A 16,974-nucleotide genomic window follows, 5' to 3' on the forward strand; every position below is an offset into this window, starting at 1 on the left:
CAATTCAAAAGACTGGAAATTCTGAACAAGTTCCTTTTAATGTAATTTATACCACATAACTTTAAAAACTCAGAAAACTGTATAAACTTTTAGTTAAAGTAGAAAATGACGAACGAGTTCTTATAACGGATTCATTGCCAAATTAATACATTTTAATATTTCTTATTTTAAAACTTTATTATTTTTTTCCAGAAAGTTGCCTGATGTATTGAATTTAAATTCCATTTTTATTAAATGATTTGTTTTGGCTTTCAAATTATAGAAAAAGTTTAATCAGAGAACTTTACAGAACGTGACAGAATTCCTAACTGTCAACTTATTCTTTACTTCCACTTTCAGTTTTTAAGTTGAATTTTGATTGACACTTTTTGGAGTGTTTGCCGGAAATACTTTATCTTACATTTATACTTTATTTGGATTTAACGGCCCATAAAATTAAGTAAGTGTATTGAACTTTATATCAATGTGAATTATTTATGCTTTTTTGCAAACAATTTTATCAAGTATTTATCGTATTCTCTGTTAAGCCTATTAGGATGTGCCTAGTCTATCATATTGCATATCTGCGTAGTTTTAGTGCCAATCCCCCTTTGTTAAAGCATGCAATATCCTGGAATTTGATACTCAGTTATTTTATTAAAACAATTATGACAACGCCCTGAATTTTATTGCCAGGTTTTTATAATATATCATCGGTATAAAAGTGTTTTGCATTTAATTTTAGCAGTAATTGTTCGTTAGAAAACTCCCTCTGCATTATATGTACCACAAATATAGATATATAATCAATGGTTAAGTTTTTTTTTGGCATAATATAGCAAAATCCGAATTTAAATTATGCTGTGTTATTCTTAAATCACTCAAATTACATATTATTTTCGTCTAAGATGCATGGGAATTTTTTTTAGAATTATTAATCAGTTGTATGTGAAAGATACAAAAATAAATTTGCAATATAGAATGCATGTAGTATTTTATTAGCAATTTATGAGTATTTATTCAAGGTTCAAATATTTAACTTTTAAATGTGCATTTAATTAGAAAGTGGGATAACTGATTTTTACCTTACCAAGCAGTTTATAAAATTTAGTTTGAGAGGGAGCAAAAATTCAATTTAGCATTTCTTTAGGGGATATTTCTGTATCATAATCCGCAGAAGAATCATAGCTATTCTTGGCAACTTTAAGGCAGCATGTTGCGAGAAACTAAAAAAAGCATTTCAGTAGGGAAGCAACTCAAAAGAGTATAAGTCATAGCCACCCTCTAGAAAATTTGTACAAGTTTTATTAAAAGAAATTCGCAAGTTTTAAATCTATTTGGCGCCTTGGCGTTCGTAGTTGGCGCCACAGATCCAGGTATAGAAATGTCTCTTTGAAATTCTGCACTTTGTTAGTGTATGTGGAGAGATTTCTGTATCCTGTTCTGTGGCAGAATAATTACCAAGTCTTGGAAATTTCCGGGCAGTGGCCCACGAGAAACTAAAAATAACATCACAGAAAAGGACCAACTCGAAAGGTATAACTCGTAGCCACCCCCGAGCAAGCATCTATGTTTTTTTTAAAAAAAATTTGCAAGTTTAAAATGTATTTGGCGATTGTAGTTGGCGCCACTGATCACGATAAGGAAATATCCCCACATATGTATTCTTTAGCATGGTTTGATATGATAAAACCTTAAACTGATTTGTTACTAGGGGATATTTCCATATCGTGATCTGTCGCTATAGCTACAATCGCCAAGGTGCCAAATAGATATTAAACTTTAAATTTTTTTAAAATAAGAAAAACATCTATATGTTTGCCCGGTGGTGGCTGCGAGTTGTACATTTCAAGTAATTGTGATGTTTTTTTAGTTTCTCTCAGGCCGCTGCCCGGAAGTTGCCAAGACTTGGCGATTATTCTGCCACAGATCACGATACGGAAATCAATATGCATCCATTTTTTTAGTGATTTTTTTTTTTTCATTGCCAATTAATTTTTGGGACATGCCTGACTAGAATCAGATATTGCAACAAAATCACCTATTGTGTGTGTTTTCATAAGTGTTGATCCTGGTTGATTTTATTTTTGAGCTTTCAAGTACTTGCTATGTAGTCTTAGAACCTTTTGTATTTGTAACTTATTTTCAACTTGTAACCTATTTTTGAGCAAAAATTTCTTAAATTGAGCAAATTAAAATTTCTTAATGGGTGCTATTATATAACAAGCATAATTTAAATAATTTATGAAAAATAAATTTCATTTTATGGGAAAGGTAAATGCAATTTTTCTCAGTGACCAAAGTTCAAATTTGAATTGGTATTCTAGTACCTATATTTTATCATTAAAAATCTAGCTAGTGAATTTTTTTATTATGAGTCTTTATTTCTGAGAAGCATCACATTTAACAACATTTTTAATAGTATGTACATTTTATGTTAAGAGAAGAGTAATTTATTATTTTTAAATTCCTACAATTAGTTCACACTCTCCTTATATCTTGTTCAAATTTTTAATCATTAATAAAATACTTTTTATTCATCCACTCAACTTCAAAAATTTTTTTTTGAATTTTTTATAAATAACACTTGATGTTAATACAGTTTTTTCATATATTAATTCTTTAATTAAGTAGGGATGATCGAAAAACGAAGTGGAATTTTCTGATTGGTTAAGCGTTAGTCATTGTTTTAAATTTCACCATAAGCGATTAAGTTTTTCACGTATTTTATAAATAACATCAGTGGTAATTTCTAACTTATAGCTCCATTTGAACAAAAAAAAAAAAAGTTTATTGCGCACATTTAAATATTTTCTATTTGCTGTGTCAGATAAGTTCAATAAAGAACATTACGTGGTAGCACATGTGTGTAGTCCACGCCACTAAATGTATACTTTTATATTTATCTGATACCACGTTCCTTTTTTTTTCAATTGCTACTATTAGTTCACATTCTCCCTATAAGTATATATTTATGTATCTTGTTCAAATTTTCGATCATTAATGAAATACTTTTTATTTATCCATTCAAAGAAAAATTTTAAGAAGCATATTTGGTGGCCTAAAATGTAACAATATCTGGAGAAGAACTAACTCCAAACTTTACATACTATTTAAAGAACCTGACGTAGTCAAATATATTGCAATTCAGAGAATCAAATGGGCAGGACACCTATCAAGAATGGATAATAACCGCATTACAAAAAAGATCTTCTCTGTCAGACTATTAGGCACTCGAAAAAGAGGTAGACCTAGACTTAGATGGCTCAACTGCCTCGAAAGTGATTTAAATATTCTAAAAGCCACAAATTGGATGTCTCTGGCCAAGTGTAGAAGAGTCTGGAGTTCAACTCTGTGGAAGGCAAGGGCCCACCACCCTGGGCTGTCAGGCCAATGAAGAAGAAGATTAAAGATCAAATACATTTTTTTAAACTTGTAGTATTTTATGTTAAATCAAAAATTAATTCATTAATTAAATTTAAATAATTAATTTTAGTTTTATATGGGAGTAAAAATCGTAAATATGTAATAAAAAGTAACTAAAATAAAAATTTTCTTTGTTGACCTAAGTAGGAATTTAGTTTGAAAATTTTTTTATATACCTTTTTTTTATTATTTTATATAAAATGATTGTGATAATAATAATTCAAAAATTTATAAGAAGTTTTTTTTTTGGGGGGGGGGGAATTTTTATTAATGAAAGCTTGTATATTGTAAAATACTGATTTTCCTTTTTAAACAATCTGATTTTTTTTCCTTATAGAAATGTCTCAGGGTGACAAAGTAGCCGATATTCATGATGAAGAAGATACAAATTATAGGCCTCCTCCTGAAAAATCTTTAAAAGAAATAGTTGAAGCAGATCAAAATGATGCTAGTTTGCAGAAGTATAAAGAAGCCTTATTAGGACAAGCGTTGAAAGAAGCTGTAGTAGTTGGTAAATCTGTAATTTTTTCTATAAAAATACTATAAAAATAATCTTGTGCTTAAAATATTAAAGTGGGTAAATATCTCTTAACATTTTATTTAAATTTTTAGAGCCTAATAATCCTAGTAGAGTGCTTGTGAAGAAACTTGCTTTGGTTGTTGAAGGACGTCCAGATGTAGTTTTAGATCTGACAGGTAAGTCTAAAGTTGTCTATATTAATGTATATTTTATGTAAAGCAGCAATATTTCTAAATTTTGAAATTTAATGCTGAGTATAAAAAAAGGCAATAGATAATCTCAACTTTTTATCTTGAACTACAAATTAACAATAAAGAAAATTTCTCTTGCTAATGCCTCCCAATTTCTATGCATTTTCCAGAGCAATATCAAAAGTTTATTTTCAAAAACCTTAATGTTTTGAAGACCTATTTTTTAAATATTTTCCTAGACAATTCTTGGTTTTAGATGACTATATTAACTATATAACTGACAATATTTTAGTAGTATTTAGCATTGAATGACATTTTTACTGCGAGAACTCATCCAGCCTATTGCAGGGTTGACATTTCTTTTTGTTTGGAAGATGATACTTGTCACCACATGATACTTGTCAAAATGGAAGAAACTAAAAATGGCAAATATAATTGTCTCACAATCAATATCATAAGAATTACTTAGCTTTAAACCAATTAAATGTAATTAATTACCTGAAAGTAATCTACTTTTCTCCAAAAATTATATTTTTTAATAATTTTAATGCTAATTTTTTAAATAAAATCTAACATATTTAAGAGTCAGTTTTAATATTCATACTTAAAAGTACTTGAATATGAAATTGTGTATACTTATGTTTGTAATTTTGAATTCAGTGCACAATTTGTAGTAGTGTATTTGTTTAGTGTGTGATTTCGTAATTTAGTTATATAAATATAATTTGATTTAAATATTTTAATAGTTCTTTATATAATTAAATTAGGTTTTACTAAACTTATGCAAATTATTGAAAGGCTGCTGTTTTTTTTTTTTTTTTTTTTTTAATTAAGAATTTTTTTTTTTTTCCTATTTAAGAAAAGTATATTAAATAGCTTGGAAATCAATACTATTATTTAAAACACTAGATTGCAATTATAAACTGTTTAAAAAAATATTTATTATTTTATCCTTTTTTAAAGATTTTTCCATTTCTGTTACTTCCAGGACAGCATTTTTTTTTTCTTTCCAATTTGTCAGATTTTTATTCCTGGTTTATTGTGAGTGTAGTTGATCCTGGTGGACTTTTTTTTTTAATGGGAATGTTCCTACATTGTATCCTGATTGCATGAATTGCAATCGCTTAAATGCCACTGCCTACTTTCAATTATGCCTACTTATAATCAATTTTTAAATCTATATAGTGACCACAAGATTTAACCTTACAAGTTTGCTCTTTTCTATAATTTTTTTCAGCTTCTTATGAATGTTACTGTCTAATTGTTGCCAACTGTTTTATATTTAGCTCCCAGATAAAGGAAAAATACTTTGATTTCTTCTCTTTTTACATAAAATTCATTACTTAAAATCTTATATTAAAAAACCCTTATTATTAGAAAATTTCTTTTATCAAGGTTGTGCTAGAGTATGCAGTTGTAAGCATCACGATTAAGGAAAAAACTTATTGTCTGTATTTTTATGTTTTGTGCATATAATTAATTCAACCATTTTTGAACTGTTATAAATATTTGCTTGCATTCCATGTTGCCTATGAGAAAAAATATCTTCAGAATCTATAAAATTGAGTCTGTTTACTGAAGTTAAAATATAAATAACATCCAGTTCTGAGCAACAATATCTTGAGGTATAGAAAATTCACCTCCCAGTGAAGTGAACCAGGTTTAAATTTCAGCAGTGGCTGGTTGATAAAAATTCTTCTCTTAGTTCATACTGACCTTAGTGCTGATGTAAAATATCCTCGGTGATAGACAGATCATGGGTTAGAAATGTTAGCTTTTACAGCAGTTGCATGAAAAACTATTTCCTTTTATTTTCACTGACATACTCAGGTGATATATGAAACATTAATAACAAGAAAAATAAGAAAAAGTCATTTGGTTACCTAGCAACCAGCAAGAGTTATAATTATTTAGACTAACTCTTGTGATTGATATTGCAACAGAATCCCCTTGCTGCCGGGATAACCATGGAAAGTTTTTGTGGTATTTCTCTTCAGCTAAAACAAATGTTGGTTAGTTCTATCAAAAAGTCCACCACAAAGGTTTCTCTTGCCTTCTGGGTTGGGTTCAAAGTTACAAGGCTATGGAGTTGAACATTGATAGAACTCAAACTCAGAATTCAGTCTGCTGTTCAAAGCTGGGTATAAAATAAAACACCCAATTTTAAAACTTATTTAATGCTAATAATTGCACTTATTTTTTTGTATATAAGTACATTATGAAGCTATTAATTCCGCACTTCTAATTGTTTTTTTTAAGACGAAAAACTAAAATTGTAGAGTGCATCACTTTGTTTCATAATAAACTTTTTTTACCACTGCAAAAGTCTTCTAAAAGATGTTATATTTTATTATTATTAGAATACTATGAAAACTTAATTTTGTTTTGTATAATGTTGTATCGTGGTTATAATTAAATATAGTCTATTGGAGAAGTTATCACATTAGTATTGCTTATTCAGAGAAAATATAGAGTTTTAAAGTATCATGTATATCACTTTCATACCCATTTCTAACTATGTTTCCAAGTTTTATGGTGGTTTTTATTTGTAAACATTTTGTATAAATCTGTAACAATGGTATGTTTCAAAATCTACTAAATTTTTAAGAATTGCTTTTAATTAGATTGTAATATGCTAAAAATAAAATGAAGGGAAAAAGAGCTTTTCAAATAAGTTTTATTCTAATTTATTTTAGGAATTTGGTGAATTCATAAAAAAAAAATTCAAATATATTATCTGGATACAATTTCAAACAGGGGTGTTTAAAAAAGTTTCTGTTTGTAATAAACCTTTTAATAAATAACAATGCAGTAAAGAATGCTTTGATAATTAAACCTTTAGTTAGTAGATGTTTGATGCTGTAAATTTTTTTATTCGGCCATTCAAGTAACTATCAATATATTTCAGGTGATTTGGAAGCGTTGAAGAAAAGAGTCTTTGTAGTTAAGGAAGGTATTCAGTATCGAATTAGAATAGACTTCTTTGTACAGCATGAAATCGTTACCGGTTTGAAGTATGTTCAAAAAGTTCTGAGGCACGGATTGCAACGTGAGTTACATAATGCTGTTTTGTGTGCTATACCATGATTACTTTTTACATTAAGATATGCATTACTTTGTCAAACCTTTTCATATAAATTTTTTTTAATTATCGATCTATGGTTTTTTAATCCAACATTACCGTGTTAAAAAAAAATCAAATTTTAGGTTTTAATTTTTGTTTAATGGTTGATGATCTATTCTAAAAAATCAGATCCAAAGTTATTTATTCTATGTTTTATTAATTAAGAAAAAAAAACTTCAGAAGTACTTAAAATTTCTTTTTTAAATTCGCAATTTAAGTATCAATAAGGCAATTTCATTTCATATGCAGGATATTATAATTTTCAGGACATTATCGTGGAATTGCACTACCATTAAAAATTGTACTCTCCTTAAAAGGCACAGGATGTTTCATGGCAACTACAAAAATTTAACAGGATCAATAAACTTAAGAACAAAACTCTTATCATAAGTATGCAGTGCAGCAATTTTATTATATTATAGTCAATCCTGAAAATTAACTAAAAAGCAAATTGACTTGGTATTTACCATTTCTAGAGTTAGGGTGTAGTTAGTTACCATGCTTATTTAAAATAGTCTATTTTCATGAAGTGGGTCCTTATTCATGAAGTGATTAGGCAAACTTAACAGAAAATTAGTAGAAATCTGTAACAAATGTTGAACATTTATTGCACTGAAAGGTAAAGTTTTTAAACCAAAGTTACTAAATATTTTGAATAAATAAATGTGTTTATTTATCTTCCTTTTGCATTATAAATATATTTGCATTAAAATTTTTTATGCCCATTGTAAATTTCTTAATTTTTAAATTTATTACTTTCCACACATTTTCAAGTCATTAGATATCACATGCTGATCTACATCCCAATAAATTAAGGTTCTATTTTAAATGTATGTAATATAAATACTATTCTATTACTATTTATATAACATACTTTGTTGTCTCTTTTTGAAAGACCAATATTTGTTAGAATATATAATTCAATATTTTTATGGTCTTTTAATTTTCTTTTGTACTCTTTTAGAGGAAAAGATAACTCATATGGTTGGAAGTTATGCTCCCAAACTTGAACTTCAATCTTATTCAACACCAGTCGATGAGATGCCCAGTGGAATGTTTACCAGAGGTACTTACACAGTAAAATCTCTCTTCACCGATGATGATAAAAATGAACATCTGAAGTGGGAATGGAGTTTTGAACTCAAGAAAGATTGGGAATGATTCCTTCAATACAAGTGTCATGTATCTGAATTTCTTTTTACAAATCACATTATTTTGTTATTAGAAACATTGTTACCGCTGAACATCTTATAGTGTATTATGTCTAGAAGTGCTAATTGTCTATTATATATTATATACATATATTTATAAACATGAATCAAAAATTTCTATTTCTTATTTACAGTCATATGAATCAAAATGCAAATCCACAAGTGTCTTGACCAAAAATTTACCTAGCTTGATATTAACCAGTTTTTATCTCAATTGAGCAAGATAATCATAACTTGCCTACCCTGTGCTTATAATGCAAGACTGATTAGTGATCTCATTGTGTCATCAAATGTGCCTTAGAATAATTGTTTATACATTAGTTAAATATTTTGCATTTTAAAATGTCTAAAAAAATTTAAGCTCAATGCATTTTAATCCTAAAAGGCAATCATTAAAGTGCATGTGTCAGCCAAAGTAATTAATTTGTATTCTTACACGACTGATTTTTATCATGTTGAGTTTTATGTTCATGGAATGTGCAATTGTGATATATCCAATTGCACTATGTGCAATGTGTAATAATAATATGTTCTAGAAATGAGCATACTGTAACAGTTTAAATACTTTTTTATTGAACACACATTTTGTACTTTTTGTTAGCAATAAATGAATCATCTTTGATTTCTTGTCTTAATTCATTTGACACATTTTTTAGCTAAACTTGGTTTCATCTACATATCACTATGAAAGAAAATAATCAATATATTTTTATTTTAAAGAAATGATTAGAACTTCTAATGATGACATTGGATAAAATACTGTGTAGTTAATTATTTGAAATTTCTATTAGCATTTAGAGTTATCATGCAAAAATTTTTATTTACATTGGCTAATAATACATTTGCTACATTAACAATTTTACAATAAAAATTTACTTTCATTTACAAAATAACTTTATATAGTAAATAAAATTAATATTAAGGAATTTAAAATATGGTCAAAATTATACTCACATGATTGCGTATAAATATTTATACATGTTTTTATAATACTGAATAATTGATGGTTTACTATTATTATCAGTATTAATGTTTTTTTTTCTTAATTGAACCTAAGCAGAATAATTGTCATTAAAAAAAAATATAAGAATTTAATAATTTTTTAAATTAACTTTAGGTTTTCAAATTTTTTGTCAATTTTTTCCTTTTTATGATCAAACACGAAACTGTCTGCAAGTAAAAATAACATTTAAGGATCCTAACTCCTTAGTTGTTGGCAACATATTTCGTAGATTATGGTAGTCCCTTCTTATATTTCAAATATTTGAAACCTTGTGAAAGTTAATTTATTCAGTCTGATTTCAAGCTAAAGATCTTATTAAATTTGGAATGGTAATTTATTTTAAGTTTATATAATATATAACTATTAACCCCTTGCATGCAGAGGAAAATTTAGATTCACCCAACCAGTGATATCGGTTTCCACAGGGGCGTATGTTTTTTAGGTGTGTATTGGAGAATAAGAAGCACGCTTTGAAAACATAAGGTCATTCTATTGCACTCCAAAGCTGTGTAGTTACTGATAGCAGCACATGGCAAAGTGACTTGTGCAATGCATACTTTGGAAAGGTGTATGTGTACACCAGGGACAGTTAACGCATTGGATTAGCGAAACATATATATACGATACGGGTTAATAGATTTGAATAAATATTGTATCTCGCAAAGAGGTTAGACCAGAAATACATGCAATTAAATTAAGTGATTTTTTCTTGACGAAGGAAAAAGACTACATTCGAGTCAAACTTGAAAATTAAAACTGCAAATGAAACTTCAGTTTTTTAAAAATTTTTTGAGTTTACGAAAATGAATAAATACTAAATAGGAATTTATGCAAAATATATGTCAATAATTTAAATTTTATGTCCCTTTCTAGAACTGTTCCTAAGAGAAAAAAAACAAACATTGATGACTAAATTGCAAAGAAATTATAAAAATCCCTTTTTTTTAAGAAAGTTTGAAGTTTAAAACGTCAAAATCATTTCTTAAGATTATAAGTGTAACAAAAGCTAAGGTGTGGAAACAATATGCAGAAGTGAATTTGTTAGAATTTTAATATTAAAAAAAAAAAAGTACTCACTCTTCATCTTGCAGTTTTCTTAACATTCCCAAATGTTTCATTTCAATAAATTTTTTCTTGTACGAAGACTGCCAATTTCTAATTATTTCTAGTAAGCTGTCTTTAAACAATGTTATATCCAGTATCAACCATGATTCTACTTCAATAATACTTTCCAGATCATTAATTATTTTAAACAGTTGATCAAAATGGGATATCTGAAAAATATATTATTTGACATTAATGTAAAGTATGAACCTATAAAACGTTTTGTATAAAATATTTATGGTAGTGTTATTTAATAATAAAGCCTTGAGGCATTAGAAATAAATAATAAAGATAGATAAAAACAATATAAATACCAAGAACAAATATTAAAAAGAATGTTAAACTTCACAGTTTATAATTTAAAATAGATTTCCATTTTTGGTTATCTCATTTCCATACATTGCTACACTGAAATCTATATAAATATTTCAAAGACTGCTAATTGTTGCTCTTTAATAATTTATTGAGAAAGACAATTTTTGTTGATTCGCTCCAAAAAGTCTGATATGATATACTCACTGTTCAATAGTGAGCTAAATATATATAAGGACACGTGAAAAATAGCCAATTCTAGAAAACTTGTTTATGGAATTGTAGGTAAATTTTTGAAATAGAAATACTAGTAAAATTAAATTTTTTTTGCGTAAACTAATTAAAATTTTCAAATATTTATCTATTTGAACTTAATTTTTAAATCCAAATGATATTGGATAAAAGTATACTGATATTGTTTTATTTTCCCTAATTAATGGAAAATTAGTATGTTTGAAAACAGAAAATGACAATCAGGTTAAAAGATTAGTTTGGGAAAGAAATTTCACACTCGTCGACTTTAATCTTGACATTTGAACAACGAATAAAGGAACTCATCTCACTGACTTTGAAAAAAAGAAAATTGTTCCTTTTCGAGAATATGGATTAAATGAACATTTGTTCACAGATAAAAATGATTGTAGAGAGAGCTTGTCCGAAAAAAGAAACCGCAAATGAAGTTGGACAAAATTTGAATTTACTATGTTCATCAAGAACTGTTCAAAATATTTCATATACACATCCTTAATTAAATTTTTATCACTTTTACGAATCATCACAGGAGAAGAAGAGCTGATTTTGCCAAAAAAAGAACGTTTTTCCCGATTAAAAATGGACTGATGTAATTTTTTCTGACAAAAAAAAAAGTTCTACCTGGATGGACCTGATGTTTTTGTTATTTTTCATATGATCAGCGAAAGATCGAACAAGTGTTTCACTCATGTCAATGTGGATGGTGGCTCAGTTATGCTTTGAAGTGCTTCAGCGGCAAATGGAACCACTTCAATAGTCTTTATCAGCAGTACGGACAAATATGTTGATATGTAAGGATAAAGTTTGTTACCTGAAGCCTCACTGATTACTTCAAGGGACTATATTTTTCAACAGGATAATGCTTCGATACAGGTTCGAAAGAGCGCAAAACTCTGGTTTGAAGCTAATTCTATAAAATTATTTGATTAACCGGCGAGAAGTCCCGATCCTAATTCAATTGAAAACTTATAAGGATTTCTAGCTCAAGAAGTTTATAAAAATGGCTCACAATATCAGTGCAAGTAGGATCCTGTCTTCGCTATCAAAGACGCTTGAGGAAAAAAATTTCTCGGAGACAATGACCTCTTGGCTCATTCAAAAGATTGAAAAAATTTAGTTTTCTTGATTATTGAAGAAAATTTTAAGTATTTTAGATTATGTCCTTATGCTTTTTCCATATTTTCTTTAGTGTTAATTTTTATAAAATCCATATTTTGAAGCCAATTTTTTAAAATTTTTTTTATGTGCTAAGTGTTATTACAAAATTTTATAACAAAAGTAAACGTATAAAAATTTCATTTAGTTGGAATGAAAATGAAGCATGTTTTCATTCAATTTAGTGTTGTCCTGCTTTTTTCATGAACTATATGCTTAAGAAAAATTAATTAGTAAATTAAAAGGAGGTTATAATTTATATATTTTAATAACATCTGGCCAGGTAGCTGAACATTTTGAACAGCTTATTGGCGAAGCCAATGATTGCGGGTCTGAATCCCATTCAAGGCATAGATGTTTTTGTGTGTTGTCCTCTGGTCTATGTTACTCAGTTCTGAGACTTAGGTTCACAAGTGCTCACTGAATGGAAATGAGCAACAGTTCCGGTGTCATCCAAGATGAAGAATAAGAAGTTCAGTGCCTGACAGTAGAAAAAAATATATTTAAATAACACATATGCTAGAAGCATTTTAAGGATTAAAAAAAATCTGTAAATCTGAAAAAAAATAGGGCTTCCAGCCTTGCATGTAATGAAAAAAATATGGGTTTTATTCATTGCCTATTAAGCTGTTGATAATAAATTATAAGATCAAAAATAATCCATCAATTATTGGAAGCTCATAATGATAAGTTAATTACAAAGACGCCATGAAATTTATTAAGTTTCTTTAATGCATATTGACAAACAAATGGAGATGGGAACTAAGCAAATTGTAATACAGATTAGCTTAACTTAATTTTAATGTTTTTTCTTGCACACAGACTTCAGTATTACTAGAGATAGTCTCGGCATTAAAACTCAAACTGAAACATTAATTTGAAATTCCATAAGTTTTATTTGTTTTTCTAAACAAAACAGGCCTTAAAAAAATCAGAAAATATAGTTTTTTTTCTTCCAGAATTTTAAGAAATTACAGATCATTAAAGTAATTAGTTGAGAGAGCATTTTAAACATATTAAAATATAATAAAACCATACCAAATAAGCAAATCTAAGCATTAAAGAAAAACTTACACAGAAGTCAACAAAGACTACTTTTGTCGTTACAGAAATAATTTACCCCTCATAAATTTAGCTATTTAATATGGTCTGTTTTAAATAAATCTAAGTTTGTAGCATTATAGTAATTATATATTTTACATACTTCTGTTTTAAACTCCTCTTCTGTGGGTGGTTTTAATTCCACAACAGTTAAAATCGAGATGTCATCATCACCTACATAATCACCTTCCTCTTCTTCAGGCACAGGACCATGTAGAGTAAAGTCCTCTAATTCTTTTTCAATATTTAGCAACCATAAATCTGCGTAACGATTAAAGTCCTCAGTAATTTTCATAATTTTGTCTACACCATCTTTTAGGTGCTGCCTCAAAGACTTCAACACTGATTTCAATTCTTCATCATTATCTAAAAATTCCTGCAAACATAATAATACATATTAGCAATTATAAGAAATTTCTTGTGCTTTAGAAATATGCAAGAAGAAATCCACTAAAACATATAAATTATGGTGAGTTAGTATTTAAGCTTTCACCTTAAAATTTAATAAAGATACTCACTATAAAAAAAAACTTAATTGAATCTTCAAATGGTCAAAACTAAATTTATTAGGAAAAGAGCCAAGACACAAAATTTCTATTTTCCAAAAATAGATTTTGTGAGAATTAGATGAAAAACCAGTGCTATTTTTTTGAATCTGAGACAAGAAAATATAATAATAATGAAAAAACAAAACAAAAAACAATCAAGCCATAAAATTTTCGAGAAAAATCTACAACTGTTGGGCGAAAAACAATTTCAAACGTTATAAAGACATCACAGTAGATTATTTTTAAGTATTGTCGTCCAAGTTAAAAATTAAAAAAAAAAAAAAATGATTTTAAATTATGAGAGCTAATTTCATTTACAAATAATATCAGGAAGATTCCAACAACTGATTTGCCAGCAACAACTGGCAGAGTTAAGGCAATACATGGACATATTTTACTAACTTATATATCTAATGATGATTCAATTGTGTTTCTTAACTTTTATTGCAAGAGTTGTTAACTGATTGAAAATGTGTGGAAATTATTTCTGATGAAATCATAATTTTTTTGCATATTTGCCGTTTTACTAGGATACATTTCAAATAGGTCTTACTGGCCAGCAAGCAAACCCTATGAGATTTCACAGTAATCAGAGGGCTAGAAGGCGTTAGCGAGAAGAAATAAAGACGGTTCTGAAAATTAATTGCATCTAATATCATTACTACAATAACTCACATTTTGGTAATTAATTAATATTTGATATTTTTCAAAACTAAGGACTGTTGTTAGAATATTGTGAACTTCAAACTTCTCAAAGTTTCTGGTAACTTTAAATTAATTTAGTAAAAGTACAGCTTCAACATTGAGAAAATTTAAAGCTTACATTAAACAATCCTATAAACTCAGAGATTATATATATATATATATATATAGCTTAAAAAATTTTTTTGAGTTAATATTCTTACATGCTGTAATTGAATGAATATTGCACTTCTAAGATTTTTGTAACTCTTTAAACTATTTCAGTGAAAGAAAAGTAAGAAGAAAATGAGAAAAAGAGGAATTTAATTGCCTGAAAATTTTAAAGGTTTTTGAATTCAGACATTTCAAATATAAATGAAAATCAAATTAAATACATAATAATTTCTAAATCTAATTATATTTTCATTTATAAATTATATTTTTCTATATATAAAATGCAAAAGACACATGTTCATTATAAATGCTTCTTGTTAAGTAAGTGTTTATTTTGAAAAGTTCAGAAGATAATATAATGGTAGAACTTAAACTGCCAGTCAAGCAGATTACATAAATTGTTTGGGATATATACATTTAAAATGGGGTAAAACCTCTCAACTGTTTCGTTTTCAAAGTAAACATTTAACTTATATTGAGGATATCTCCAAAAACAGGAAAGAAGATCAATGAGAAAGAGGATGAATCTATATTGTAACAAGCTCTGCTTTAGGTTTGCTTGAGAAAGAGAAAAACCTCTTCACAAGCTTCATAACTAGTTTTCGTTTATGTTACAGAGAAAACTCGAGGAAATATAGATTCATTTTAGCTTTAAGTTCAGTTAACAGTCAACTTAACGGCATCACAAAACAAAAAGTTGACTAGTTGTTAATTATAAGCAAGATTTAATTTTTGAGAAAAGTTTATTTAATTTTATTACAAAAGTAAATAATTTTTCAAAGAAATTTAAAAATGTAATAGTTATTATATATATAACTTAAAAATTCCTGACATTGAATACACAATTTGAATCAAATAGGCATGATTACATACCTTTTCAGTATATACATCATTTAAAATAAGATAACATAGATAACATATAAGATAACATCTTTAATACACTGAATTAAAATTATTTATAATTCTTAAAAAAAAATAATCCTACATTAGAATGAATTTGAAAATGTAATTCATATTAATAAGTACAACATTTTAAAAACATAACAAACATAAGTAGGACATAAAGATATAACAAACTATTCATATTATAATAAAAATAATACCATGCCAAGATTTACAAAATTCTTGTCACATACAGACTAAGTTACCTACATAATAATTTTCTTCTTGTTTGGGACGATGTAGCACATTTATTACAAGCTTTTCAACAATCTGAAAAATTTAAATAATATAATATAATTTTAATAAAAATATACTAAACCAAGTAGTTAATAATTTTTCAGAGAAATATGGAAATATATTTGCCATTAAATACATAACTTATACACATCACTTAAAAGAAGGTGACACATAAATTAAAAATAGCAAACATTTAAAATACATAATATTCCAAATGAGTTTGAAAACTGAATTTTTGTCATGAGTAAAACATACCTTAAAGTTTTAAATTCACAAATAAATAAAAAATAAAGCTAGGCTGTAAAATTTCTAAAAGCTTCAATAGAAGGGCTGAATGAATTACTTACAGTATCTGTTTCCAAGTCTGTTACACGCTTAGTGTCACTTCCAAGGGAAAAGATCTTTTGAATCACATTTTCAAATAATTCTATGAAGTTTCTAGGTTGCTCCTCATTCAGGGGAGGTGCAAAAACAATTTTCTGTTCAAGTTGCATCGTTATTTTATAAAATGGAAACTATAATATAAAAGAATTTTGATATTAAAAAAAAACATTTAAAAAAAACAAACAAATAAATGATAAAGTATGATTTATACTACAATAGACAGGGACAGTGATGACATATTTTATGACGTCAAACCCCGCCTCCTTCCAAACATTTTTTCGAACGAACCATTTCAATGGCATTTCTTATGTGAATTTAAGACGGCAAGATTTTTAGTTTATTATTGAAATAAATAAATTTATATAGCGCTTCTAAGGGACTTATTCCTAATTTAAGTACTTTTCTTTATACGGGGTATCAGTAGATTTTACGAGTTAAGTGCATTAAATGCTATAAAAAAAAGTTTCAAAATGGTCAAGTTATCTTTAATTTTGATGTATAAAAATTTAAGCGTCAATATTTTTAACTCTTGTTTCATGTTTATAATAATGTCTTATTTTACGTAGAATTTGTTTCATATTCTTGATCTATATCTAATTTTTTTCTTTAGTTATGGATAGGCATGCATTG

At 27.4% G+C, this 16,974-nt stretch overlaps 2 protein-coding genes across 3 annotated transcripts in view; one reads left to right on the top strand and one right to left on the bottom strand.

Moving 5' to 3' along the window:
- The first annotated feature begins 116 nt into the window (after positions 1-116).
- RhoGDI (rho GDP-dissociation inhibitor) lies at positions 117-9,073 on the top strand. 2 transcript variants are annotated; one of them, XM_087157529.1, is made up of 5 exons: positions 117-439; positions 3,743-3,916; positions 4,018-4,101; positions 7,025-7,165; positions 8,205-9,073. In XM_087157529.1, the coding sequence occupies exons 2-5, from the start codon at positions 3,745-3,747 to the stop codon at positions 8,399-8,401; spliced, it is 594 nt and encodes a 197-aa protein (XP_087013655.1). In that variant the 5' UTR covers positions 117-439; positions 3,743-3,744; the 3' UTR covers positions 8,402-9,073. The 2 variants fall into 2 exon arrangements, with proteins under 2 accessions (XP_087013655.1, XP_087013656.1); XM_087157530.1 differs by lacking the exon at positions 117-439 and adding an exon at positions 446-726.
- LOC107452721 (dynein beta chain, ciliary) overlaps positions 9,004-16,974 on the bottom strand; it is a 30,250-nt gene continuing 22,279 nt past the window's right edge. The window contains exons 15-19 of the mRNA XM_043057257.3: positions 16,308-16,475; positions 15,934-15,993; positions 13,482-13,754; positions 10,532-10,728; positions 9,004-9,133 (exon numbers count right to left, since the gene is read on the bottom strand). Of these exons, the coding sequence (XP_042913191.3) occupies positions 9,124-9,133; positions 10,532-10,728; positions 13,482-13,754; positions 15,934-15,993; positions 16,308-16,475 (708 nt within the window). The 3' untranslated portion in view covers positions 9,004-9,123. The remainder of the gene's footprint in view (positions 9,134-10,531; positions 10,729-13,481; positions 13,755-15,933; positions 15,994-16,307; positions 16,476-16,974) is intronic.

Source organism: Parasteatoda tepidariorum, chromosome 2, assembly GCF_982258835.1.
Source record: "Parasteatoda tepidariorum strain Cologne lab strain chromosome 2, Ptep-v5.0, whole genome shotgun sequence".
Taxonomy (NCBI): domain Eukaryota; kingdom Metazoa; phylum Arthropoda; class Arachnida; order Araneae; family Theridiidae; genus Parasteatoda; species Parasteatoda tepidariorum.